General features: G+C 51.7%; 1 protein-coding gene across 5 annotated transcripts in view; it reads left to right on the forward strand.

Moving 5' to 3' along the window:
* MYH14 (myosin heavy chain 14) overlaps positions 1 to 27,682 on the forward strand; it is a 105,824-nt gene that overhangs the window by 59,846 nt on the left and 18,296 nt on the right. For all 5 annotated transcript variants that reach the window (XM_050771435.1, XM_050771438.1, XM_050771439.1 and 2 more), the window contains 17 exons: positions 694 to 825; positions 1,988 to 2,194; positions 3,540 to 3,677; positions 3,977 to 4,100; positions 4,715 to 4,886; positions 8,489 to 8,701; positions 9,249 to 9,393; positions 10,604 to 10,810; positions 11,016 to 11,120; positions 11,209 to 11,361; positions 12,556 to 12,804; positions 17,829 to 18,041; positions 20,800 to 21,012; positions 22,204 to 22,365; positions 23,579 to 23,707; positions 24,703 to 24,791; positions 25,036 to 25,159. In XM_050771435.1, the coding sequence (XP_050627392.1) occupies positions 694 to 825; positions 1,988 to 2,194; positions 3,540 to 3,677; positions 3,977 to 4,100; positions 4,715 to 4,886; positions 8,489 to 8,701; positions 9,249 to 9,393; positions 10,604 to 10,810; positions 11,016 to 11,120; positions 11,209 to 11,361; positions 12,556 to 12,804; positions 17,829 to 18,041; positions 20,800 to 21,012; positions 22,204 to 22,365; positions 23,579 to 23,707; positions 24,703 to 24,791; positions 25,036 to 25,159 (2,775 nt within the window). The remainder of the gene's footprint in view (positions 1 to 693; positions 826 to 1,987; positions 2,195 to 3,539; positions 3,678 to 3,976; positions 4,101 to 4,714; positions 4,887 to 8,488; positions 8,702 to 9,248; positions 9,394 to 10,603; positions 10,811 to 11,015; positions 11,121 to 11,208; positions 11,362 to 12,555; positions 12,805 to 17,828; positions 18,042 to 20,799; positions 21,013 to 22,203; positions 22,366 to 23,578; positions 23,708 to 24,702; positions 24,792 to 25,035; positions 25,160 to 27,682) is intronic.

The following is a 27,682-nucleotide window of genomic DNA, read 5'->3' on the forward strand; positions in this document are numbered from 1 at the left end:
CACTGCAGCCTGGCGAGATAGCAAGACTCCATCAAAAAAAAAAAAAAAAAAAAAAAAAAAAAGGCCGGGCGCGGTGGCTCACGCCTGTAATCCCAGCACTTTGGGAGGCCGAGGCGGGCGGATCACAAGGTCAGGAGATCGAGACCACGGTGAAACCCCGTCTCTACTAAAAATACAAAAAATTAGCCGGGCGCGGTTGTGCGCGCCTGTAGTCCCAGCTACTCGGGAGGCTGAGGCAGGAGAATGGCGTGAACCCGGGAGGCGGAGCTTGCAGTGAGCCGAGATCGCGCCACTGCACTCCAGCCTGGGCGACAGAGCGAGACTCCGTCTCAAAAAAAAAAAAAAAAAAAAAAAAAAAAAAAAGAAAGAAGGAAGGAAAGAAAGAAAGACTGTTCCACGGAATAGCAGCGGCCACAGTCCACAGTGCCTCTTGGATATGGAGGGATCCTTTAGCCAGCCAGATACATTAGATAGATCAATAGTGTATTTAGGGTGCTTGCCTGTACCTGTCAGTGTTCTAGGCCTGTGACCAAGGACTGTTGCCAAGGCGGGGACACACAGCTAATAGGTGGAGGAGATGGGATTTGAACCCAGAAACTCAGACCCGACCAAGAGTATGAGGCCTTGGCTCCTGGGTCAGGTGGCCTCGCACCTTGGAAGTCAGCCATTGCATCCTCTTTCACCTCCACCTAGGTGAAGCCACTGCTGCAGGTGACGCGGCAGGATGAGGTGCTACAGGCACGGGCCCAGGAGCTGCAGAAAGTGCAGGAGCTGCAGCAGCAGAGCGCCCGCGAAGTTGGGGAGCTCCAGGGCCGAGTGGCACAGGTGAGGGGGCGGGGGCAGGGCGTGGGAGCGTGTCTTGGGGGCGGGGCTGTGTCGCATGGGTGGAGCCAGGAGTGAGGGGCGGGGCTTCCGGCTGAGCCAGTCTGTGCCCCGGCACGGCTGTCGGGAGGATGGGAGCGAAGCTAAGGTGTACTGAGGCCTGGCGGGGATTGGGGCTGTTTAGTTTGGTTGAATCGTGACGTGCAGGGAGCAGGGCCCTGGGGGTGTAGCCAGGGTATGGGCCGGGTAGGGATGGGGTGGGAGAGTCCTGCAGAGCCAGAATGGAGCTAGGCTGCAGGATATGGGGGCAGGGGCCTCAGCTGTGGCCGGGCTATGGTATGCAGGCGGTGGACTTATAACTGTTTCCAGTATTTGGCTATCTTAAAATAATGCTAGAACATTTGGGAGGCTGACGCGGGCAGATCATCTGAGATCAGGAGTTCAAGACCACTCTGGTCAACATGGTGAAACCCCGTCTCTACTAAAAATGCAAAACTTAGCCCGGTGTGGTGGCGCACGCCTGTAATCCCAGCTACTTAGGAGGTGGCTGTTGCAGTGAGCCGAGATGGCGTCGCTGCACTCCAGCCTGGGTGACAGAGTGAGACTCCGTCTCAAAAATAATAATAATAATAATACTAGAACAAACCCCTTCTTGAGCATTTTTCTGTTTGCCTTTTCTGCATTATTTTCTGTGGTTACATTTCTAAGTATGGAAGTATTAAATAAAATGTTAGATGGTAGAAAGACCCTTCAGGGGTTATTTGAAGGATGGACTGGAAGGGGAAAGGCTGGAGGCTGGGAGGCTCAGGGGGGAGGCTGGGGAGGAGTCTGGAGAGAGACAGGTAAGAGAAGGCACACCTGAGCCTGTTGGGGCTGTAGGGACAGAGAGGAGGGGCCAGAGAGAGCAGGGATGCAGGCTGATGACTGTGAGAGGTGAGGGAGAAGGACATCCCCAGGATTCTGACTTAGTGATTAGGGGAATGTGGGCTCATCCTGAGACGGGGACCTGAGGGGGAGGAGGTGGGGACACTGTGTCCTCTCACCCCGCAGTCCTGCCCTGGAGGCCTTAAAGGCCAAAGCAAGTTACAAGGCAGCAGCAGGCACCTGGTGCAGGTTGCCCTGGGAGCCCTGCCTGCTGACCACTAACTTCCCACATACTCCCCAGCTGGAAGAGGAGCGCACCCGCCTGGCAGAGCAATTGCGAGCAGAGGCAGAACTGTGTGCAGAGGCCGAGGAGACGCGGGGGAGGCTGGCAGCCCGCAAGCAGGAGCTGGAGCTGGTGGTGTCAGAGCTGGAGGCTCGCGTGGGCGAGGAGGAGGAGTGCAGTCGTCAGCTGCAAACCGAGAAGAAGAGGCTGCAGCAGCACATACAGGTCTGGCCCCCTGCATGCCCACCAGGCTACCCTCCAGACCCCTCTGTGTACACCATCCACCTTTGCTTCTGCAAACCATGTGTCTTTGGGCCACGAATTTGTAGAAAACTCAGTTCTAAGTGAATTTGCAAAAAGTATACATCTTTGATTCAGATCACGGGAGACCCTAGAATGTGTGAGCTTCGTGTATGGGTGGATTCAGACATCCAAGTGATATATTCAGCTTCAGGCATGGCTGGATCCAGGCACCCAAGTGCTGTCCTCAGCTTCAGGCATGGCTGGATCCAGGCATTCAGGCAATGTCCTCAGTACTCCCCCTCTCTCCATCTCCTTGCTTCATTCACCGGCAGGCTGCCCTGATGGTTCCTCTTCAAAATCTAGTGTGTATTTTACAATACAGCACATCTCAATTCAGATGCTAAATTCTCATTGGAAATACTTGATCTGTATTTCAATTTCATAATTTCTGCAGTTTATAAAAACTAGATTCACATGGCCAAATTGTTCCAAACATGCTTAAAAAGCTTTTCAGTGATTGGGTGTCTCGTTTTAAATTTAAAATAAGTAAAATTAAATAAGACAGAAAATTCAGTTCATTAGTCCACATCAGCCACCTTTCAAGGGCTCAGTAGTGTTTTTTGGTTTTTTGTTTTTTCGAGACAGAGTCTCACTCTGTCGCCCAGGCTGGAGTGCAGTGGCGCCATCTCAGCTCACTGCAACCTCCGTCTCCTAGGCCCAAGCAATTCTCCTGCCTCAACCTCTGCAGCAGTATCTGGGATTACAGGCGTGTGCCACCACACCCAGCTAATTTTTTTGTTTTTAGTAGAGACAGTGTTTCAGTATGTTGGCTAGGCTGGTCTCGAACTCCTGACCTCAGGTGATCCACCCGCCTCAGCCTTCCAAATTGCTGGGATAACACCGTGAGCCACCACACCCGACCTATTTACTATGTTTGTTGTTTATAATCTGTACCCCTAACCCCCACATAAGAAAGTGATTTCCACAAGGATAGGTGTCCATTTTTTTTCAGAGGCAAGATCTCGCTCTGTTACCCAGACTTCAGTGCAGTGGTGCAGTCATCTCTCACTGCGGAAGGCCAGGCACTTTTCCCCATCCTCAGTGCCTAGAACTGTGCCTGGCATACACTAGGCACTCAATAAATGCTTGTTGAGCTAATGAATAAAATGGGAAAGCCAATAAAGGTTTTATCCTTCCCAGCCTCACCCAGGGTATGCACCTCTCTGAACCACCCCGGGGATCCGCAGACTATCCCCATCCCCATCCTTCCCATCACGCTCCATCTGTTGGCCCATGTATCCTCACTCCTCCTGCCTCCCCTCCCCAGGAGCTAGAGGCCCACCTTGAGGCTGAGGAGGGGGCACGGCAGAAGCTGCAGCTGGAGAAGGTGACGACCGAGGCAAAAATGAAGAAATTTGAAGAGGACCTGCTGCTCCTGGAAGACCAGAACTCCAAGCTGAGCAAGGTTGGGGGCCTGAGGGCAGCAGGGAAAGTGGGGAGCGGGTGCGTTGGTGCGTTAATGAATGGTGAACTTCAAACCGTGGGGGTTACCACACTGCACTTCTCAGGTGTGAGCTGGTGGGGGTGGGATGGGTCTATAGACCCCAGGGAATGGGAAGAAGAGGGAGGTGTAGGGGGAGGAAGGTCAGAGAAGGGTGAAGAGGAGCAGAAACATAGATGAGAACAACACCAGAAGCTGCAGATCAGGTAGGGGCTGCTCCTGGCCCGGCTCCTGACTGCCCCCCACCCCACCCCACCCCTCAGGAGCGGAAGCTGCTAGAAGATCGCCTGTCCGAGTTCTCATCCCAGGCAGCTGAGGAGGAGGAGAAGGTCAAGAGCCTCAATAAGCTACGGCTCAAGTATGAGGCCACAATCGCAGACATGGAGGGTGAGCTCCTGCCCAACCAGTGGGGAGCTGGTGGGGTCTGTGTGTGCTCTGATGGGGGACTTCAGGCAAGCCCCACGTGCTCCAGGGCCTCCGTGGCTGTGTCTGCTAAATGGGATAGGAAGGAAAGCTCAGGGCGGATTGAGTGTCCTCCCAGCTCTTGAGTTCTTCATGCATCTCTAAATCCAACTCCCTTTCTCTCCGTGGTGTCTTGGGTTATCCTACTTTCTTCCCATCTGACTGCTTCACTGTCTGTCTGTTTCAGACACGCTTTTGTCTCCCTGTCCCTTCCTGTTGACTTAGAATCAGAAACAGAAGGGAAGAGGCACACGGAGAGGCAGGGCTGTGGACACAGGGCAGAGAGAGTCAGAGGCAGGAGGCACGGGCTGTCAGTGGGGATGAGGAGGAGAGGACAGTGTGTAGGTGTCTGGCCGAGGGTCTAGGACAACATTGTGGGGAGAGTCCCTGAGATAGATGGGGAAGGTGGGAGGAGGAGAAGGTATTAAGGGAGGTGCTGAACTTAGCCTTATATGTGGCTGGGGGCCTGTGGTCTCTGTGGGAGCGGCTGAGTGCGCAGGCCTGGAGTCCTCATGCCCGGCCCCCAACCCTGCCTCCAGACCGCCTACGGAAGGAGGAGAAGGGTCGCCAGGAGCTGGAGAAGCTAAAGCGGAGGCTGGACGGGGAGAGCTCGGAGCTGCAGGAGCAGATGGTGGAGCAGCAACAGCGGGCAGAGGAGCTGCGGGCCCAGCTGGGCCGCAAGGAGGAGGAGCTGCAGGCTGCCCTGGCCAGGTGCAGGGTGGGGCGGGCTTGGTGGGGCAAGCATGGGGTGCCCAAGTCAGAAGCTCCTGGGTACAAACCCCGGTGGAGCCACTCACCAGCCACAGACAAGCCACATCCCCTCCGCACCTCAGTGTCCCCTTCTGTCAAATGAAGATAGTAAGAGTTCCAGGCCCACTAGCTTAAGCGAAAAGCGAAACGAGACTCTATGTGTCTGGTAACTTGCATAACAGTGCACAAACGGAACAAGAAAATGCTATTTCTAGGCCAGTTACAATGGTTCATACCTGTAATCCCAGCACTTTGGGAGGCCAAGGCAGGTGGATCACTTGAGGTCGGGAGTTTGAGACCAGCCTGGCTAACGTGGCGAAACCCCGTCTCTACTAAAAATACAAAAATTAGCTGGGTGTGGTGGCAGACACCTGTAATTCCAGCTACTCGGGAAGCTTAAGCACGAGAATCGCTTGAACCCGGGAGGCAGAGGTTGCAGTGAGCCGAGATCACACCACTGCACTCTAGCCTGGCGACAGAGCAAGACGACGTCTCAAAAAAAACAAAGCTATTTCTTCCTCTTCCCCTTCTTGGCCTCGCCACACCAAACAGCCCAGAATCAGCTGAGATTTGACAAGTGGCCTATGTTAGGAATCATAATAATTATATTTACACTCGTTCACAATAATTGAGCTCCTACTGTATGCCAGATGTGGTGCTTAGTATTTCAGATGCTTTTTATGCGCTGTGTTCATGCAATCTAAGACCCCCTATCTGATTACAAGTACAGCTCCATTTCAGAGATGTTAAAATGTGAAAAGCTGTGCATCTTAGAGTTGGTGGAACATGGTGTGTGTGTGTGTGTGTGTGTGTGTGTGTGTGTAGTTAAGAACATATATATATATATATATATATATATATATATATATATATATACACACAATTTTTTTTAAGATGGAGTCTTGTTCTGCTGCCCAGACTGGAGTTCAGTGGTGTGATCTTGGTCACTGCCACCTCCGCCACCCAGGTTCAAGTGATTCTCATGCCTCAGCCTCCCAAGTAACTGGGATTACAGGCCCCCGCCAACATGCCCAGCAAGTTTTGTATTTTTAGTGGAGATGGGGTTTCACCACGTTGCCCAGGCTGGTCTCAAACTCCTGACCCCAGGTGATCCACTTGTCTCGGCCTCCCAAAGTGCTGGGATTATAGGCGTGAGGCACTGCACCTGGCTGTGAACACACATCTTTGAGTCTGACTTCTGGGTTGGAATCCTGGTTTCTCCCCTTTCTAGTCATGTGACCTCATCCAAGTCACATCACCTCTCTAGCCTCAGTTTTCTCATCTATAAAATGGGGTAATTATAGACGCTACTCCTAGGGTTAGTGTGAGGGTTAAAGAAGAAAGTGCTCCTCAGACGCTTGGCATACCCTGAGCCCTCAATAAATGCCGGATGTTTCTGTTACTGCTTTTATTACTCTTGCTAATTTTTTTTTTTTTTTTTTTTTTTTTTTTTTTTTACTGAGGTGAAATTCACATAAAAGTAACCATTTTTTAAATGTACAATTCAGTAGATTTTGCCCATTCACAATGCTGTGTAACCATCACCTCTATCTAGTTCTAGAACAGTTTCCCTTTTATTGAGATGGAGTCTTGCCCTGTCGCCCAGCCTGGAGTGCAGTGGCGTGATCTTGGCTCACTACATCCTCTGCCTCCCGGGTTCAAGCAATTCTCCTGCTTCAGCCTCCCAAGTAGCTGGGACTACAGGTGCCCACCACCACACCCAGCTAATTTTTGTATTTTTAGCAAGGACGGGGTTTCACTATGTTGGCCAGGCTGGTCTCGAACTCCTGACCTCAGGTGATCCACCTGTCTCAGCCTCCCAAAGTGCTGGGATTACAGGCATGAGCCACTGTGCCGGCCTCCAGAATATTTTTATCACCCCAAAAGGAAACCCTGTATGTATTAAGCAATCACGACCAGGCACAGTGACTCTCGCCATAATCCAGCACTCTGAGAGGAGGAGGCGGGAGGGTCACCTGAGCCCAGGAATTCAAGACCAGCCTGGGCAATATAACGAGACCCTGTCTCCACCAAAAACTTAAAAGGATTAGCCAAGCATGGTGGCGTGTGTTTGTAGTCCCAGCCACTTAGAGGGCCGAGGTGGGAGGATCATTTGAACCTGGGAAGTCGAGGCTGCAGGGAGCCACTGCACTCTGGTCTCGGTGACAGAACGAGATCCTCTCTCAAAAAAAAAAAAAAAAAGTGGCTCAAGCCTGTAATCCCAGCACTTTGGGAGGCCGAGACGGGCGGATCACGAGGTCAGGAGATCGAGACCATCCTGGCTAACACAATGAAACCCCGTCTCTACTAAAAATACAAAAAAATTAGCCAGGCGAGGTGGCGGGCGCCTGTAGTCCCAGCTACTCGGGAGGCTGAGGCAGGAGAATGGCGTAAACCCGGGAGGCGGAGCTTGCAGTGAGCCGAGATAGCGCCACTGCACTCCAGCCTGGGCGACAGAGCGAGACTCCGTCTCAAAAAAAAAAAAAAAAAAAAAAAAAAAAAAGCAGTCACTCCCCATCCCTCCTTCTCCCCACACTGGCAGCCTCTGATCCACTTTCTGTCTAAATAGAATTTGCCTATTCTAGATATTTCATACAACATGTGGCCTTTTTGTGCTTTATTTTTATCGTCATCCCCCCAGCAACCCTGGTAAAGGGGAGTGTTCATTGTCATGTTCTCCCACAAACCAGGACCCTGCCCTTCTTAAGTCACTTGCCGGAGCAGGGGGCCAGGAGAGGATACTGAGCCAGGTCTGTGTGGCTCCCTGAGCCATTAACCCCCAGGTCCCAGTTGATGCAGCCCCCGGATCCAGCTTCTCTTTGCAATGACACTGCATGAAGGGACAGGAAGCCACATCCCTGTAAGAGTTACGAGGAGGGACTCCGGGGCAACCCAGCCAGTCACGAACTGGGTAACCTCGGCAAGTGCTTTCTCTGTGCTGGGCCTCAGTTTCTTCATTTGGCAGGAACGTTAAATGAGGTGATACAAGTAAAGCACTGGCATGAAGCAGGAACTTACTAAGTAAGTGTCTCCTACGATTACTGTTGCTGTCATTCCCACTTTACAGCTAAGAAAACTGAGGTTCGAAATGAGTCAAACTGGGCGAAGTGGCTCACTCCTGCAATCTCAGCACTTTGTAAGGCTGAGGTGGGAGGATAGAACCACCTCCTGGCTTGAGGCCAGGAGTTCGAGACCAGCCCTGGGCAAGATAGTGAGACCCCGTGTCTTTGGGGAAAAGGAAAAATTAGCCAGGCGTGATGGACCACAACTGTGGTCTCAGCTACATGAGATGCTGTGGTAGGAGGATCACTTGAGCCCAGGAATTTGAGGCTGCAGTAAGCCATGACTGCACCACTGCACTCCAGCCTGGGTAACAGAGAAAGACCCTGTCTCAAAAAAATTAAATTAAATTAGTACTGGAGTCAAGTACCCAGTGGCAGAGATAGGATTGGAACCTGGGACTGGCCACCCCCAAAGCCCACATCCAGCCTCTCTGTCCCCAGAAATCATTGCCTCGCCCTTGCCTGCCCCTGTACCAACTCCATGGTTCTTGTCACCCCCAGGGCAGAAGACGAGGGTGGGGCCCGGGCCCAGCTGCTGAAATCCCTGCGGGAGGCTCAAGCAGCCCTGGCCGAGGCCCAGGAGGACCTGGAGGCCGAGCGCGTGGCCAGGACCAAGGCGGAGAAGCAGCGCCGGGACCTGGGCGAGGAGCTGGAGGCACTGCGGAGCGAGCTGGAGGACACGCTGGACTCCACCAACGCACAGCAGGAGCTCCGGTGAGGCCCGGGGGCAGCCGCTGTCACAGCCTGTGCACGTGCAGGGCTGGGGGAAGGACTTAGGTGCAAAGTCTCTGTCCTTACAGAGGCTTACAGTTCGGCTGTTCTTGAACCACCGGCTCTAGGCCCAGCCTGGTCAAGCTGGGGACAGAGATGGGTCAGACCCAGGTGTTACCCTTGGGAATTTCCAGTCTCAGGGGAGGCAGATTCAGGCACAGACAATCTCAACCTGGAACAAGGGGTGCTTTAGTGGAGCGACACAGGGCATTGTGGGCGCTAACTGAAGACCCCTAAACCAAGTCTATGGGAAATCCAGGAAGACTTTCCTGAGGAAGGGCCTTTTGGATAAGGGTTTTGAAAGGTGAATAGGAGTTCACCTTTAAAGCCACACTCCTTCCACAGTGTCACCACCCAGATCTCCTGGGGAGCATTACATGAGGCTCTCATGTTTTTAGGAAACATGGAAAGGAGAAACAACCAGCTCCCCCAAAGCCCCTGCCTTCCTCTGCTCTGAAATTCTCTTCCCCTCTCCCTTCCCCCAATAAAGGTCCAAGAGGGAACAGGAGGTGACGGCGCTGAAGAAGACTCTGGAGGAGGAGACTCGCATCCACGAGGCGGCAGTGCAGGAGCTGAGGCAGCGCCACGGCCAGGCCCTGGGGGAGCTGGCGGAGCAGCTGGAGCAGGCCCGGAGGGTGGGTTGGGGCAGGGGGACAGGGCGGAGGAGCCACGGGGAGGGCAGGGCAGGACGGGGGTTTGGAGGAGGTACCTCTGGCTGGTTCTAGGCCATCTCATCTCTCTGGGCTCCTTTCCTCACGCATTCATGTGCAGCTTTCATTCAGCAAGCATGAATACGGTGTGGACTATATTCCAGGAGCATTGCTGGAAAACCAGCCATGAACCCAACAACCAGCACTGCCTTCCCTTGTGGAGCTTTCCTTTTAGTGAGAGAGGCAGAGAGTAAACGATATAAATACCTTCAGTTTATATCGGGGTGATAAGTGCTATGGGGCCGTAATGAACAGAAAAAGGGGATCAGAATTCTAAGGCGGGTGAGTTTTTAAGTAGAGAGGCTGCGGAGGTATTCTGTGAGAAGGTGACATCAGGGTAAAAAACTGAGGGAGTGGCCAGGCACGGTAGCTCATGCCTGTAACTTTGGGAGGCTGAGGCAGGCAGATCACTTGAGGCTAGGAGTTCAAGACCAGCCTGGGCAACATGGTGAAACCCCACCTCTACTAAAAATACAAAAATTAGCTGGGCGTGGTGGTGTACACTCCTGTAGTCCCAGCTACTCGAGAGGCTGAGGCAGGAGAATCACTTGAACCCAAGAAGCGGAGGTTGCAGTGAGCCAAGATTGCGCCATTGCACTCCAGCCTGGGTGACAGAGTAAGACTCCATCTCAAAAAACAAACAAGCAAACAAACAAACAAAAATGGGCCAGGCATGGTGGCTCACAGCTGTAATCCCAGCAGTTTGGGAGGCTGAGGCAAGTGGATCACCTGAGGTCGTGAGTTCAAGACCAGCCTGGCCAACATGGCGAAACCCCGTCTCTACTAAAAACACAAAAAATTGGCTGGGTGTGGTGGCGGGCACCTGTAATCCCAGCTACTTGGGAGGCTGAGACAGGAGAATCGCTTGAACCTGGGAGGCAGAGGTTGCAGTGAGCAAAGATCACGCCATTGTATTCCAGCTTGGGCAGCAAGAGTGAAGCACTGTCTCAAAAAAAATAAATAAATAAAAAATAAATTAAAAAAATGAGGGAGGGAGGGGTGCACTATTTGTGCATTGGGAGAAGTGTGTTCCAGGCAGAGGGAACAGCCAGTGTGAAGGCCCTGAGAGGGGAGTGTGCCTGGCCTGGTCCAGGAAAGGCCTCACAGATCTTTGGTCATCTCCTTCCCACACCAGGGCAAAGGTGCGTGGGAGAAGACGCGGCTGGCCCTGGAGGCCGAGGTGTCCGAGCTGCGGGCGGAACTGAGCAGCCTGCAGACTGCACGTCAGGAGGGTGAGCAGCGGAGGCGCCGCCTGGAGTCACAGCTGCAGGAGGTGCAGGGCCGGGCTGGTGACGGGGAGAGGGCACGAGCGGAGGCTGCTGAGAAGCTGCAGCGAGCCCAGGTAAGTGGGGTGTACACCTAGGAGCGGAATTGTCGGGTCATGTGGGAACCCTGTGTTTAAGCATCTGAGGACCTGCCAGACTGTTCTCCATGGCAGCTGCACCTTTTTACATTCCCGCCAGCGTGGGAGGGATTTGAGGCACATGGGGTCGCTGAGTGGAAGCCACGATTATAGAGGGCTTCATTCCCCTGTCCCTTCCCTGCAGGCTGAACTGGAGAATGTGTCTGGGGCGCTGAACGAGGCTGAGTCCAAAGCCATCCGTCTTAGCAAGGAGCTGAGCAGCACAGAAGCCCAGCTGCACGACGCCCAGGTGACCCTGCCTGCCCTTCGGCTCCACCGTCACCCTCCCCTCCTTTCCTCCCGACCACACCTGACATTGCCGTCTCCTCCATTTACAGGAGCTCCTGCAGGAGGAGACCAGGGCGAAATTGGCCTTGGGGTCCCGGGTGCGAGCCATGGAGGCTGAGGCAGCCGGGCTGCGTGAGCAGCTGGAAGAGGAGGCAGCCGCCAGGGAGCGGGCGGGCCGTGAACTGCAGACCACCCAGGCCCAGGTGAGCAGCCCTACGTAAGACCTTCAGGGAGGCACAGCCCGCCCCACTGCTTCTCCTGGGTTCCCCAGCTCAGGGACGGCCACGCTGCCCACCTTCTCATAGGCCAGACCCATGGGTGCCTTTCTCATCTCTGACTCCCCTTTACCCCCCACAGCCTGTGCCCAGCCCTGGCTCTCCTGCCCCCTGACTCTCAGCCTCATCCCTTGTCCCAGCTCCAGCACCGTCCTCTCCCACCTAGATCCTCCTCTTGGCCTCTGGGCCTCCGACCTCTCCCCTAACAGCTCATCCCCTACACAGCCCCAGAAGCTTCTTTCTTCACCTGGAGCTGACCCTGTCCCTCCCCTGCTCACGGCTCTCCCATGCCTCCCCAGTACCCCTAGACAAAGTCCATGCCTCTTAGTTGGGCATTTGAGGCCCTGCGATCTCTGGTCCTTCCTGTGTCTTTAGCTGTATTCATCTCTGTCACTACTTTCCTATTTTATTTGAAAAAACCCTTTTATTTTTCCAGACTTAGCATTAGGCTCCCCTGTGGGAAGTTTCCTGACCCCTCTTCTCTTTCTCCTCTGTCCCAACTCCAGTCACCTTGGGCTGGGACTTTCTCTGCCCATGAGTCTCCCCACCAGACTGAGAGCCCTTGCAAACTAGAATCCCATTAGAGTTAGATCCAGGTCTGTAGCACAGCCCAATATAGAGCCTCATGTATGGTAGGCTTGGAGAAATGCTTATTGAATGAATGAGTGATGGTGCTTGCCTGCAGATATCCTTCAACTGGCAAACTCCTATGCATACTTCAAGACCCATCTCAAATGGTCCTCCTTCAGGAAGTTTCTCCTGAATGTTCTAAACAGATTCTGAGCCCTTCCTGTGGACTTCCATAGCTCCCATACTGCTACCTTAACCCCTATCACCCTGGCTGTGACGCTGTGTCTCCCCCAGCAGACGAGGGGCTCCCCAGGAAAAACTCCAGGTCTGATTCATCTCTGCGTCTTGGAGGGAGTCGTTTTAATTCCCTGGAAGAACTAGGGCTCATAGTACTCACAACTTCATGCCACTCAGAGGCAGAAGAGCCCAGCAGAGTGACCCTTTTCCCTCTTCAGGCCTCAGTCTCTTCATCCTGGAAATGGAGCACCACCAGCTCACACCTTGGTCACTCACGGCTGTGACCACCAACCACCCTCTCTCTCCTCCCCTCAGCTCTCCGAGTGGCGGCGGCGCCAGGAGGAGGAGGCAGGGGCACTGGAGGCAGGGGAGGAGGCACGGCGCCGGGCAGCCCGTGAGGCTGAGGCCCTGACCCAGCGCCTGGCAGAAAAGACAGAGACCGTGGATCGGCTGGAGCGGGGCCGCCGCCGGCTGCAGCAGGAGCTGGACGACGCCACCATGGACCTGGAGCAGCAGCGGCAGCTTGTGAGCACCCTGGAGAAGAAGCAGCGCAAGTTCGACCAGGTGGGGCACCTCAGTTCCCCCAGCTGGGGAATCAGCAAGTCCATCTAGGCTTCCCGTGGTCATTGTGAGGAACCAGTAATCCGTCACGGCTCGACTAGGCAGTTGTAGTGGACCAGGAAGCAAGACCCTTCTTTGCTCTGGGCCTCTGTAAAATAGGACATCCCGGCCGGGCACGGTGGCTCAAGCCTGTAATCCCGGCACTTTGGGAGGCCGAGACGGGCGGATCACGAGGTCAGGAGATCGAGACCATCCTGGCTAACACAGTGAAACCCCGTCTCTACTAAAAATACAAAAAAAACTTAGCCGGGCGAGGTGGCAGGCACCTGTAGTCCCAGCTACTCGGGAGGCTGAGGCAGGAGAATGGCGTGAACCCGGGAGGCGGAGCTTGCAGTGAGCTGAGATCCGGCCACTGCACTCCAGCCCGGGTGACAGAGCGAGACTCCGTCTCAAAAAAAAAAAAAAAAAAAAAAAATAGGACATCCCTCTGTCCTGATTCACGCCTCTTGTCACAGCATAAGTCATCGTAGCACCCACATTTACTTTCAAAGCTGCCCTGGTTTTTGGATGACAAAATGTACGAATACCTTCAGTACCCCAGAGATTGCTTATGAGAATTAAATCAAATAACTCATCTCACTTCTGCTGATTCACTGGGTAACTCAGGCAAGTTGCTTTTTCCATCTCAGCTTCAGTTCACCCGTCTAGAAAATGGCAATAACACCAAGCATCTGGCAGCCTGAGGATGAAATAGAAATCACAGAACCTCAGAGAGCTCAGATCAGGCAATCCGGAGGTTCAGATCCCACCTCGGCCTCTTGATGGCTGTGTGGCTTGGGCAAATTGCTCAACCTCTCTGTGCTTTATTTTATTCATTTAGAAAATGCAGTGTGAGGCCGGGCACAGTGGCTCATGCCTGTAATCCCAGCACTTTGGGAGGCCAAGGCGGGCGGATTGCCTGAGCTCAGGAGTTCACGACCAGCCTGGGCAACACGGTGAAACCCCGTCTCTACTAAAATACAAAAAATGAGCTGGGCACCATGGTGGGCGCCTGTAGTCCCAGCTACTCAGGAGGATGAGGCAGGAGAATTGCTTGAACCTGGGAGGTGGAGGTTGCAGTGAGCCGAGATCGCTCTACTGCACTCCAGCCTGGGCGACAGAGCAAGACTCCATCTCAAAAAAATAAAAATAAAAAATTTAAAAATTAAAAAAATTGTCATTTCCCTGTAGGTGGTGCAATATGTTTTTCTGGCTGACTTACGATTTCTCTCTTTATGCTTGGTTTTTAGCAGTTTGACTATGATATGCCCAGCTGTGGGTTTTTTGTATTTATCCTGCTTTAGATTCACCGTGCTTCCTGTAGCTGTGGGCTGATGTTTTTGATCAAATGTGGAAAATTTCAGCCATTATTTCTTCAAATATTTTTATCTCTCACTCTCTCTCCTTCCCCTTCTTCTTGGACTCCAAATACATGTGGTTAGGTTATAATACTCTTCTACAGGTCATTGAGGCCTTATTAATTTTTTGCATCTTTTGGAATTTTATATAAATTATTTTCACATAAATCTCTTTTGGGATGGGCTTATTTTACTCAAAAAAAAAAAATTTTTTTTTTTTGAGACAAAGTCTCGCTGTGTCACCAAGGCTAGAGTGCAGTGGCACGATCTCAGCTCACTGCAAGCTCCGCCTCCCGGGTTCATGCCATTCTCCTGCCTCAGCCTCCCGAGTAGCTGGGACAACAGGCGCCCGCCACTGCGCCCGTCTAGTTTTTTGTATTTTTTAGTAGAGATGGGGTTTCACCGTGTTCGCCAGGATGGTCTCGATCTCCTGACCTCGTGATCCGCCCGTCTCGGCCTCCCAAAGTGCTGGAATTACAGGCTTGAGCCACTGCGCCCGGCCCCAGTTTGGAACTATTACGGATAAAGCCTTAGTCTTTCTCAAAGGTGGTTTTAATTAACATTTCCCTAATGACCAATGATGTTGAGCATCTTTTCATACGCTTATTTGCCATCCACATATCTTATTTGCTGAAGCATCTGTTCAGATCTTTTGCCTATTTGTTAATTAGGTTGTTTGTTTTCCTATTATTGAATTTTGAAAATTCTTTACGGGCCAGGCATGGTGGGCTCATGCCTGTAATCCCAGCACTTTGGGAGGCCGAGGCGGATGGATCACCTGAGGTCAGGAATTTGAGACCAGCCTGACCAACATGCAGAAACCCCATCTCTGCTAAAAATACAAAATTAGCCAGGCATGGTGGCGCGTGCCTGTAGTCTCAGCTGCTTGGGAGGCTGAGGTAGAAGAATCGCTTGAACCTGGGAGGCGGAGGTTGCGGTGAGCCAAGATCGCGCCATTGCACTCCAGCCTGGTCAACAAAAGTGAAACTCCATCTCAAAAGAAAAGAAAGTTCTTTATATATTCTGAATGCGAGTTCTTTATCAGATATATGCTCTGCAAATATTTTTGTCCAGTCTGTGGCTTGTCTTTCCATTCTGTTAGTCTTTCAAAGAACAAAAGTTTTTAATTTTGTCCAATTTATCAATTTGTTATTTTATGGATTGTGCTTTTGGTATTGTATATAAGAATTTGCCTAACTCAAGGTCACAAAGGTTTTATCCTGTTTTTTTCTTTTTCTTTTTCTTTTTCTTTTTTTTTTTTTTTTTTTTTTTTGAGACGGAGTCTCGTTCTGTCGCCCAGGCTGGAGTGCAGTGGCCAGATCTCAGCTCACTGCAAGCTCCGCCTCCCGGGTTCACGCCATTCTCCTGCCTCAGCCTCCCGAGTAGCTGGGACTACAGGCGCCCGCCACCTCGCCCGTCTAGTTTTTTGTATTTTTTAGTAGAGACGGGGTTTCACCATGTTAGCCAGGATGGTCTCGATCTCCTGACCTCGTGATCCGCCCGTCTCGGCCTCCCAAAGTGCTGGGATTACAGGCTTGAGCCACCGCGCCCGGCCTTTTTTTTTTTTTTTTTTTTTTTTTTTTTTTGAGACAGAGTCTTGCACTGTTGCCCAGGCTGGAGTGCAGTGGCACAATCTCAGCTCACTGCAACCTCTGCCTGCCTGGGTCAAGCAATTTCTCCTATCTCAGCCTCCCAAGTAGCTGGGATTACAGACACATGCTACCACACCCTGCTAAAATTTTTTTTTTTTTTTTTGTATTTTTAGGAGAGACAGGGTTTCACTATGTTGGCCAGGCTGGTCTCAAACTCCTAACCTCGTGATCCATCTGCCTCAGCCTCCCAAAGTACTGGGATTACAGGCATGAGCCACCGCACCTGGCCTATCCTGTTTTTTTTCTGGCAGTCTTCCAGTTAAAAGTTTACATTTAGGTCTGTGATCCATTCTGAGTTAATTTTTATATATGATGCTATCATGCTCCATGTTAATTTTTGTGAATATAGATATCCAAGTATTCCAACACCGTTTGTTTGTTCTCCACTGACTTGTTTTTGCATATCTATTGAAAGTCATTTTTCTTCTTCTTTTTTTTTTGAAGCAGAGTTTTGCTCTTGTTGCCCAGGCTGGAGTGCAGTGGTGTGATCTTGGCTCACTGCAACCTCTGCTTCCCAGGTTCAAGCAGTTCTCCCACCTCAGCCTCCCAAGTAGCTGGAATTACAGGTGTGTGCCACCACACCTGGCTAATTTTTGTATTTTTAGTAGAGACGGGGTTTCACCATGTTGGCCAGCTGGTCTTGAACTCTTGACCTCAGGTGATCTGCCCGCCTCAGCCTCCCAAAATGCTGGGATTACAAGCACGAGCCACTGCACCAGCCTTTTCTTCTTATTTGAAGTTGTTTTGCCGCTTCTAGTTCCTTTGCATTTTCATATGTATTTTAGAATCAGTTTGTCAATTTCTACCCCAAAACAAAAAGCCTTCCGATTTGGAACTGTGTTGAATCTATACATCAGTTTGGGAAGAATTGACGTCGTAACAATGTTGAGTTTTCTCACTGAGGAAGATGGTATATATGTCCATTGAAATACCTTAGAAATGTTTTTTAGTTTTCAGTGTACATCTTTGACATCTTTTGCCAGATGTATTTCTAAGTATTTCATGGTTTTATGGCTATTTTGAGTGATGTTACTTTCATTTCCATATTTTATTGCTAGTATGTAGAAACACAATAGATTTTTGTATATTGATCTTGTATCCCACAATCTTGGCTAAACTCACTTATTAGTGCTAACAGAGTTTTTATATATTTCGTTGGATTTTCCACATAGATGATCATGTTTTCTGTGAACAAAGGCAGTTTTACTTTTCTTTACTTTTTCTTTACCCTTCTAGGACTCAAATGCATGTATGTATGACTGCTTGGTACTTTTTTCAGGTTGTTAAAGTTCCATTAATTTTTGTTACAATCTTCTTTCTTTCTTTCTTTGCTCTGTTTGGATAATTTCTATTGACCTGTTTTCAAGTTTACTGATTCTTCTGATGTGTCCAGTCAGCTACTAATTTCATCCAATGACTTTTTTATTTCAGCTATTTCATTTTTCAATTCTAGCATTTCTATGTGGTTCTGTTTTACAGTTTCAAATCTCTCCTGAAATAACTCTGCCTCTTCACCCATTATATCTGCCTCGTTCTGAAACTCATCATGAAGTCCTTGTGTGCACATTCTAATATGTAGGTCATCTGTGGGTCTGTTTGTATGGACTGATTTTTCTCTTCACCATGAGTCCTGTTCTCTCTTCTTTGCATGTTTTATAAGTTTGTTTGCCAATTACTGTGTCTTAAAAAAACAGTAAAGGTTGAAGTTCATTTTCTACTGCCACTCTTAACAGGAAGGAATACCCTTTCTTCTGTTGAGCATAGAGAGTTAGGGACTGATCAGTTCGATCCATTCAAGAGTTGAGCTGGTTTGGGACAAGGTTGCAACTTTAATCCCTCTACCTCCCTCTTGTGTCTCTGCCTTTGTCTGTCTCTTTCTCTCTCTTTCTCTGTTCCTGGCTGCTCCCTCTTCCCGTTCCCTTGTACACTCCTTTCAGCTAATCTATTTCCCCCCACCCCATCTCCCTCAAACTGGAAGCTTCTGGCAGAGGAGAAGGCAGCTGTACTTCGGGCAGTGGAGGAACGTGAGCGGGCCGAGGCAGAGGGCCGGGAGCGTGAGGCTCGGGCCCTGTCACTGACACGGGCACTGGAGGAGGAGCAGGAGGCACGTGAGGAGCTGGAGCGGCAGAACCGGGCGCTGCGGGCTGAGCTGGAGGCACTGCTGAGCAGCAAGGATGACGTCGGCAAGAGCGTGAGCAGGGCCCCCACTCCCCGGGACACACTGGGTGAGGGGAAGACACATACAGGCATGTATGCTTTCACACATAGAACATGAAAACAACCAGCCATCAAAGTCATATATTCACGCACAAAGAGAACAAGAGGGCCGGGCACGGTGGCTCACTCCTATAATCCCAGCACTCCAGCACTTTGGGAGGCCAAGGCGGGTGGATCACCTGAGGTCAGGAGTTTGAGACCAGCCTGGCCAACATGGTGAAACCCCATCTCTACTAAAAATACAAAAATTAGCCAGGCATCGTGGTGCATGCCTGTAATCCCAGCTACTTGGGAGGCTGAAGCAGGAGAATCACTTGAATTCAGGAGGCAGAGGTTGCAGTGAGCCAAGATCATTCCACTGCACTCCAGCCTGGGTGACAGAGCGAGACTCTGTCTCAAAAAAAAAAAAAAAAAGAACCAGAGGAGGACTGTTCACCAAACATTTGCGTTCATACACACACACAGAGATACACACACGCAGTGTGAAGAGACTCTCCCACCAAATATGTGTGCTCATGCACACGCATAGAAAGTAAGGAGAGCCATTCACCAGAGGTAGGTCTTTGTGTAGACGTTCACGGAGCGTGAGGAGAATCTTCCATCCAGCACATGTGTTCACACACAGAACATGAGAGCTGCTCACAAAGCACACATGCTCACATTTGTGTACATGGGATATGAGGAGAATCTTCTATTACTTGTTTTTGTTTGTTTTTTGTTTTGTTTTATTTTATTTTTGAGATAAGGTCTTGCTCTGTTGCCCAGGCTGGAGGGCAGTGGTGCAATCATGGCACATTACAACCTCAGGCTCCTAGGCTCAAGCAGTCCTCCTGCCTCAGCCTCCCAAGTAGCAGGGACTATAGGTGCATTCCACCATACGTGGCTTTTAAAAAATTTTTTGTGGAGATGGGGTCTTGCTGTGTTGCCCAGGCTGGTCCTGCACTCCTAGGCTCAAACAATCTTCCCACTTCGGCCTCCCAAAGCATTGGGATTACAGGCATGAGCCATTGCACCTTGCTGAGAATTTTCCATTAAATACACATATTCATGTGCATATGTACACATACAGCATGAGAAAACTACTCACCACACATATGTGTGAATGCTCAGAGAACATGAAGACAATTTACTACAACACACAGCCTGAGAACCACTCCCCAGACATGACTATGTGCATGCATACATACACAACACCCACACACATGCACACACAGTTTGAGGACTCCCACTTTGTCTGCCGCCAACCCCACTGAGCACACACAGACTCTCCCACCAAGCCTCTGTCTTCCCTGAACTCATATATCCCTCCAGGGCCTGTAGGGTGGTGCCCCAAGGCTGCTCCCAGGCTCTCCTCACCCAGCCAGTGTCCCAGCCTTCCAAGTGGTCAAAATGACCCGCCACATCCTCCACTCCATCCTTCCTTCATTCATCCTCTAAATACATTTATGGATCACACCCAGGGACACAGGTCACCCTCACTAATGATGGGAGGCACTGGCAGAATTTGTTGAGCTCCTGAACAGACGCCATCTCGACATCCTTATTTTTTTATTTTCCCACCAATGCGCTTCTAGGAGTCCAGTGGATGAGGGCTTTATCTTCTCCACACACTTAGACGTTGATCTGATTTTGCTTTTAGCCAGGCCTGGAGAGAGCCCTCTCTCCCTGACACAGACCTGGCCTGCGGCCCTAGGGATAATGGAGCTAAAACCTGGCTCTTACTTGAGCCGTTAAGGTCTGTCCCTTGGGAAAAATGTCGTTATTTGTAGTGACTCCAAAGGCCCCTGTGGGAAACAGGATGTTGATGGGAAGAAAGTTTGATCCCTTCAAGTAAACAAAATTAATTGGCAACTACCAAACAGGAAGGGAGGCTAGAGGGCCCATTCCAAGGACTGAAAGTAGAAACTGTCAGTGAGCAGAATTGTAATGAGTATCATGTGGGCAGTGGTGATCCACAGACATAGGCCCTTCTCTGTGGATCTCACAGTCCAGTGCAGGAGGCGGGTGTTGCACAAAAAGCCACCTAAGCAAATGTCAAATGACCACTGTGACTAGGGCTAGATACGAGAGGGGCCCCAGTGCCAGGAGCATGGGTAGCAGAGAGGCCCTGATGGGTCAAGAGAGGCTTCCCTGAGGAGGTGATTGTTAAGTAAGGAGAGGAGTGAAGGGGGAGTCTCTGAAAATTCATAAGCCCAGCTCCATTTTCACAGTGTTTGGGGTTTTAATTCATACCTCCCTGAAAGATCAGGGACCCTCCCAGAAAACCCAATACAAGTAGATAGTAGGTTGGTGACACCCTGGGGAGTCTGGCAGACACCAGCACTGATGACCGTGGAGCTACCTGCCTTCGACCCATTCACACAGGATTCCTGAAGATGAATTCCCAGTGAGTGAGCTCACAATGCAAAATTACAAAACTCAGAGGGAATAATCCACCATGAGTGAGAGTCAGCTGACCTAACAGATGCTTGTATTAGACTTTGAAGTGCTTCAGCTGATAGAATTATGAAGCATCAGTTATTCATGAAATACATTTTGGGATGATGCTGAATGAGACACCTAGGAAGGAGTCGCTCAGTAGATTTTGAATGGATGAATGAACAAACTAGGATGGGCACACTGACTTGCCACCTCCCCATCCTCCATCAAAGCTTCCCCTACCATACCTAGGCACCTAACCTCCTCTGCCTCAGTGACCCAAGTGCCCAGCAGCCACTCTCCCTCCCCACCAGGTGCATGAGCTGGAACGAGCCTGCCGGGTGGCAGAACAGGCAGCCAATGATCTGCGAGCACAGGTGACGGAACTGGAGGATGAGCTGACGGCAGCCGAGGATGCCAAGCTGCGTCTGGAGGTGACTGTGCAGGCTCTCAAGACTCAGCACGAGCGTGACCTGCAGGGCCGTGATGAGGCTGGTGAAGAGAGGCGGAGACAGCTGGCCAAGCAGGTATTGTCACACGGAAGGCCACAGGGTGCTGGTCCAGCTGGGGTATGCCATGGTGTGTACAGGCAGCAAGAAGGTCAGCAAGGCGTCTCCCCACCCACCACTCTGTCTCCCCCACCCTTCCACTGCTCAGTGTCTCCCCACCCGCCTGCCACTCAGTATTTCTACCAGTCTCTCCTGCCAGCCAAACCATCTTCCTCCCACAAAACCATCTTCCTATTCCCCAACCTGTTAACCTGCCATGACCCATTAACCCACACACATATCCTGTTGACCTGTTGCTATACCCAATCATACATCCTCCATCCACCAAACAAACCATTCATCCATCCATCTGCCACCCCATCTGTTCAACCACCCCAACCACCCACATACAGCCTCTCCCCCAACCAGCGCTAATACCCAGCCAATGCCATGTCCAACTACTGCTCCATCCACCCAGTTACCTGCTTCCGACCCATCTCCTCTCCCCAACCCAACCCCTCCCCTATTTACCCAACCCCAGGCCCTCAGCACCCCCTGCTGTCTCCACTCAGTCACTCACTCACTGACCTGCTCATCTGCCCTCCCCTCCATCCGTATCCTTCCCCAATCCAGTCAGTCATCGCTCCCTCGCTTCCTTGTTTATTCCATTACTCTCTCCCTCCCTGCACCATTCATTCATTACTCATTCAGGAACTTCCCATGTCTTCCCTCTACTAGGTGGTGAGGGGCAGGGGCAGCTCTGGGTGTCATAAGACCCCTCTGGAGCCATGTGGGCAACAGACTTGGGGAAGAGGGTGCTAGAAGCTGGGCAGGCAGGGAAGAAAGGTGAACGGGTGACCTAAGGCCAGGGGTCTCCGCGGGGTTTTGTCTCCAGTAGCCCCTTTGACTTAGACATGGCTGAGTGTCCAAGACTTGGCCCTGGAGGCACTGGGGAACCATGGGAGGGCTATGAGTAGGGTCAGCTCTGGAGACGTGTTGGAATGGACTGGAGGGGAGAGATGAGAGGCTAAAAAGGAGGCTTAGGTGAGATGGGGGACTGAGCTGGGGCAGTGGAGATAGAGAGGGGACCAAGTAAGGAGAGTCAGGGGGTGAGAGGAACGGGGCTTGCAGCCTGGGCAGGAGCTCCAGGGTAGACATCTATGTCCCTAGCACACAGAGGGAGGCTGGGCTTCCTGTCCCTGACCCAGTCCCTCCTGACCTCCTGTCCAGCTGAGAGATGCAGAGGTGGAGCGGGATGAGGAGCGGAAACAGCGCACTCTGGCTGTGGCTGCCCGCAAGAAGCTGGAGGGGGAGCTGGAGGAGCTGAAGGCTCAAATGGCCTCCGCTGGGCAGGGCAAGGAGGAGGCGGTGAAGCAGCTTCGAAAGATGCAGGTAAGGGCGGGGCGTGAGCTGGGCCAGGGAGGGGAGGCTGTGGTATCTTCAAGCCCCGACCATCACTCCAGGGTCTGAGGCCAGCTCGGACCCCTCGCTCTCCCCACAGGCAGCATCCACATGGGTCAGCGCCTTTATAAACATCCATGCCCCAGAGGCTGGCTTCCTTCTTATATTTCACATTTCTTTCATTTAAAATGCTGCACTCTTAAGTCAAATTTCCTCATTTGTTTGTTTCTTTGTTTGTTCAGTTTTGTTTTTTTTTTTTGACAGTCTCATTCTGTCGCCCAAGCTGGAGTGCAGTGATGTGATCTCAGCTCACAGCAACCTCCGCCTCCCGGGTTCAAGCAATTCTCCTGTCTCAGCTTCCCGAGTAGCTGGGATGACAGGCATGTGCCACCACACCCAGCTAATTTTTGTATGTTTAGTAGAGATGGGGTTTCGCCATGTTGGCCAGGATGGTCTCGATCTCTTGGCCTCAAGTGATCCACCCGCCTCTGTGGTTTTTGTTTTTGAAGTGAAAATACCCTGTGGTTTTTTGGCCAGACACGGTGGCTCACACCTGTAATCCCACCACTTTGGGAGGCCAAGGTGGGCAGATAACCTGAGGTCAGCAGTTCAATACCAGCCTGGCCAATATGGTGAAACCCCGTTTCTACTAAAAATAAAAAAATTAGCCAGGCATGGTGGCACGCACCTGTGGTCCCAGCTACTCAGGAGGCTAAGGCAGGAGAATTGCTTGAACCCGGGAGGCAGAGGTTGCAGTGAGCTGAGATCCCACCACTGCACTCCAGCCTGGGTGACAGAGCAAGACTGTCCCGAAAAAGTAAAAATAGAAATTAAATAAATAAATAAACAGTAGGCAAACTGAGGCTCAGAGAGGGGCAGTGGCCGGCTCATGGTCACCCAGCAAGGATATGGCCAAGTTGTAATTCAAACCCACGTCTAACTTGAAGCCAGGCTCCATCAGGCTTCCAGCTGCCTTCTAGGCTCAGCCAGATCAACCTCCTCCCTTGAGGACCAGAATGGAGAGGCTGGCCCAAGGTCACACAGCAAGTGGCTTTATACCCAGGAGCCCAGGTCTGCAGGGTTCAGAGAACTCCCTGCTTGTTCACGGGAGCTGAGGAGCCCCCGTCGACCTGGCAAGGGGGTGGAGGAGTTCCCTGTGCTGTGTGGCCAGGCTGAGCCCATCTACCTATTCCATCCCACCCAGGCCCAGATGAAGGAGCTATGGCGGGAGGTGGAGGAGACACGCAGCTCCCGGGAGGAGATCTTCTCCCAGAATCGGGAAAGTGAAAAGCGCCTCAAGGGCCTGGAGGCTGAGGTGCTACGGCTGCAGGAGGTGAGGCTGGGGTGGGCTGGGCCCTGGGACAGGAAGCTGGGAGGCGGGCAGGGCTAACCTCAGGGCCCCTGGGGTGTGATGCTGAGGAGGTAGGCGGGGCTAACCCCAGGGTCCCTGGGTGTGAGCCTGGGGAGGTAAGCGTGGCTAACCACAGGGTCCCTGGGTATGAGCCTGGGGAGGTGGGCGGGGCTAACCACAGCGTCCCTGGGTGTGAAGCTGGGGAGGTGGGCGGGGCTAACCATAGGGTCCCTGGGTGTGAAGCTGGGGAGGTGGGTGGGGCTAACCACAGGGTCCCTGGGTGTGAAGCTGGAGAGGTGGGCGGGGCTAACTACAGGGTCCCTGGGGTATGAGGCTGGGGAGGAGACGGAGGCTAACCACAGGGTCCCTGGGTGTGAGGCTTGGGAGGTGGATTGGGCTTACCATGTGGCCTCCAATGCCAGGCTAAGAGCAGGAATTTTGTCCTAGGGCACTAGGGAGCCATGGAAAGATCCAGAACAGAGGATGGGCAGGGTCAGCCTTGTAGCAGTTGAAATGGAGTGGGGAGATTGGAGGCGCAAAGGCTGTGGGAGGGGGAGTGGGAATGGGGAGAGAGAGAGACAGAACCCTCAGCCAGGGCCAAGTGGATGCAGAGGACAGAAAGCAGTGAGAAGGCAGGAGGGAGGAGGCTATGGTGAGGGGGTCCGGAGGAGGGGAGGAGAGCACTGGGGGTCTGGCTCGGTGACTGGGGGACCCTGGAGGAGAGGCAGGTTTGAGAGGAGAACCTGTGTGCAGTAAAAGGTGGAGAGGGTGAGGGGCCTGGAGGTTGGGCTGCAAGAGGTCAGGGGCTCAGGAGACAGATTTAGGAGACATCTGTGGATGTCATTCCAGGGTTACCCAGGGACAGCATGAGAAAAGAGCCAAGAGACTTGAGGTGTGAGGGACAGAGAAGGGGTTAGACCCGTGTCCAGATTGCTTCTCCTCACCCCCACTGGCCACCCCTCTCTCTGTCATCACAGGAACTGGCCGCCTCAGACCGTGCTCGGCGGCAGGCAGCGCAGGACCGGGATGAGATGGCAGATGAGGTGGCCAATGGCAACCTTAGCAAGTAAGTGCCCCGAGGGTGTGGAGGCTGAGGTGCTGCATCTGCAGGAGGTGAAGCTGGGGTAGGCTGGAACTGGCTGAGCTCTGGCACAGGAAGCTGGGAGGACGGCAGGGTTAACCTAGGGACCCCTGGGCTGTGAGGCTGGGGAGGAGGGTGGGGCCAACCACAGGGTCCTATAGTGTTACAGGCAAGGTACCCTCCTCTGACTGTCCTGTCCTGTCATCCCCACCCCTTCCTGTCTCCCTAGGGCAGCCATTCTGGAGGAGAAGCGTCAGCTGGAGGGGCGCCTGGGGCAGTTGGAGGAAGAGCTGGAGGAGGAGCAGAGCAACTCGGAGCTGCTCAATGACCGCTACCGCAAGCTGCTCCTGCAGGTGAGTGCGATTGACCACCCCCACCAGCCTCAGTCCCTATTGACCTGGGACTGTAACCTTCAGTCCTCTTATTCAACAAATATAGAGGCCGGGCGCGGTGGCTCAAGCCTGTAATCCCAGCACTTTGGGAGGCCGAGACGGGCGGATCACGAGGTCAGGAGATCGAGAGACGATCCCAGCTAACACGGTGAAACCCCGTCTCTACTAAAAAATACAAAAAAATAGCCGGGCGAGGTGGCGGGCGCCTGTAGTCCCAGCTACTCGGGAGGCTGAGGCAGGAGAATGGCGTAAACCCGGGAGGCGGAGCTTGCAGTGAGCTGAGATCCGGCCACTGCACTCCAGCCTGGGTGACAGAGCAAGACTCCGTCTCAAAAAAAAAAAAAAAAAAAAACCAAATATAGAAAGGGGATATTTGAGTTGGGTTTTGAAGGTTGAATATGAGTTCTAAAAAGGGTGGAAAGGCATGATTCACTTGTATTTCTGAGGGGTTTCTTCAGGGCTGGATCCAAAGATGAATTACATGGGGTTTTTGTCCTATGAAGTTCTCTGGAGGAAACAGACATGGGACTATGCTGTCACATTATAGGCCAGCAGGTGTGATCATGGAAGTTTGAGCCCAGTATAGAGAGATAAAGAACTTTCTGCAGGAATCGTAAGAAAACATTTGGAAAAAGAGACATTTGGCTGGGAGTTTTAAAGCATAAGTTGGAGTTCAGCAGAGGGAGAAAAGCATGTTTTCATTTGTATATTTGTTTATAAATATTTTCTGAGGATTCTGGTGGCCCAGATCCTATTCTGGCTTATGCTGGGGACCTGGAGAGGGATAATAGTAAGTCTCCGCCCTCAAACACATCTTGGTCTAAAGGAGGAAACAGACCATCCCAATACAGAGACACAAGTGAAAATGGAGGAAACACGGGCACTGTGGGAACCTAGAAGGGACTACAGACCTAGCCTGGAGGATAGAGGCCATCAGAGAAGGCTTCCTGGTGGAGGTGATGCTTTGAGAGATCTTAAAGGAAGTGTAGGAGTTTGCCAAGAAGACAACAGAGCAATGGGCTTTCCAAGGACAAACCAACGTCTGCATTCTTCATTAATTTTTTTCTTTTTCTTTTTCTTTTTCTTTTTTTTTGAGATGGAGCCTCGCTCTGTTTCCCAAGCTGGAGTGCAGTGGTGCGATCTCGGCTCACTGCAACCTCTGCCTCCCAGGTTCAAGCGATTCTCCTGATTCTCTAATTTTCTCTACAAAAAATGTAAAAATTAGCCAGGCACAGTGGTGCATGCCTGTAGTCCAACAACCTGGGAAGCTGAGGAGGGAGGATCACTTGAGCCTGGGAGATGGAGGCTGCAGCGAGCTATGATTATGCCACTGCACTCTAGCCTGGGTGACTGGATGACAGAGTGAGACCCTGTCTCAAAAAAAAAAAAGGTAATAATTATATGCTCAACAGTTATGTGTAGTAAGACTACTTTTTAAATGGAGGGAATGGGGAAAATATGCAAAAAAGTTTTAGCCTACTTTCATTAATTGATGGTGATAGTATTAGCCTTGTTTTTCTGAGATATTGAGTTTATAATGTGGGATAAAGTGAATGATCAAAGATGGGGTACTCTGTCATCTACAACGTCCTTGACATCAGGGTACTCAGCGCCAAAGAACTTTGATATAGTTGTCCTACAGAAGAGATTAAGTTTTTTTTAAAATAAAAAACAGACCAGGTGTGGCCGGGCGCAGAGGCTCATGCCGGTAATTCCAGCACTTTGGGAGGCCGAGGCAGGTGGATCACGAGGTCAGGAGATCGAGACCATCCTAGCTAACACAGTGAAACCCCGTCTCTACTAAAAATACAAAAAATTAGCTGGGTGTGGTGGCAGGCGCCTGTAGTCCCAGCTTCTCGGGAGGCTGAGGCAGGAGAATGGCGTGAACCCGGGAGGCGGAGCTTGCAGTGAGCTGAGACCCCACCACTGCACTCCAGCCTGGGCGACAGAGCAAGACTCCATCTCAAAAAAAAAAAGACCAGGTGTGGTGGCTCATGCCTGTAATCTCAGCACTTTGGGAGGTCAAGGCGGAAGGATCGCTTGAGCCCAGGTGTTTGAGACCAGCCTCGCCAACATAGTGAGACCCCATCTCTACAAAAAGTATATATGAAATAAAAAGAGGGCTGGGCGCGGTGGCTCAAGCCTGTAATCCCAGCACTTTGGGAGGCCAAAACAGGCAGATCATGAGGTCAGGAGATCGAGACCATCCTGGCTAACACGGTGAAACCCTGTCTCTACTAAAAAATACAAAAAACTAGCCAGGTGAGGTGGCGGGCGCCTGTAGTCCCAGCTACTCGGGAGGCTGAGGCAGGAGAACGGCGTGAACCCGGGAGGCGGAGCTTGCAGTGAGCTGAGATCCGGCCACTGCACTCCAGCCTGGGCCACACAGCGAGACTCCGTCTCAAAAAAAAAAAAAAAGAAAAAAGAAATAAAAAAGAAATTACGTTTAGCTGGGCGCAGTGGGTCATGCCTGGAATCCCAGCA

This window comes from Macaca thibetana, chromosome 19 (genome assembly GCF_024542745.1).
Source record: "Macaca thibetana thibetana isolate TM-01 chromosome 19, ASM2454274v1, whole genome shotgun sequence".
Classification (NCBI taxonomy): domain Eukaryota; kingdom Metazoa; phylum Chordata; class Mammalia; order Primates; family Cercopithecidae; genus Macaca; species Macaca thibetana.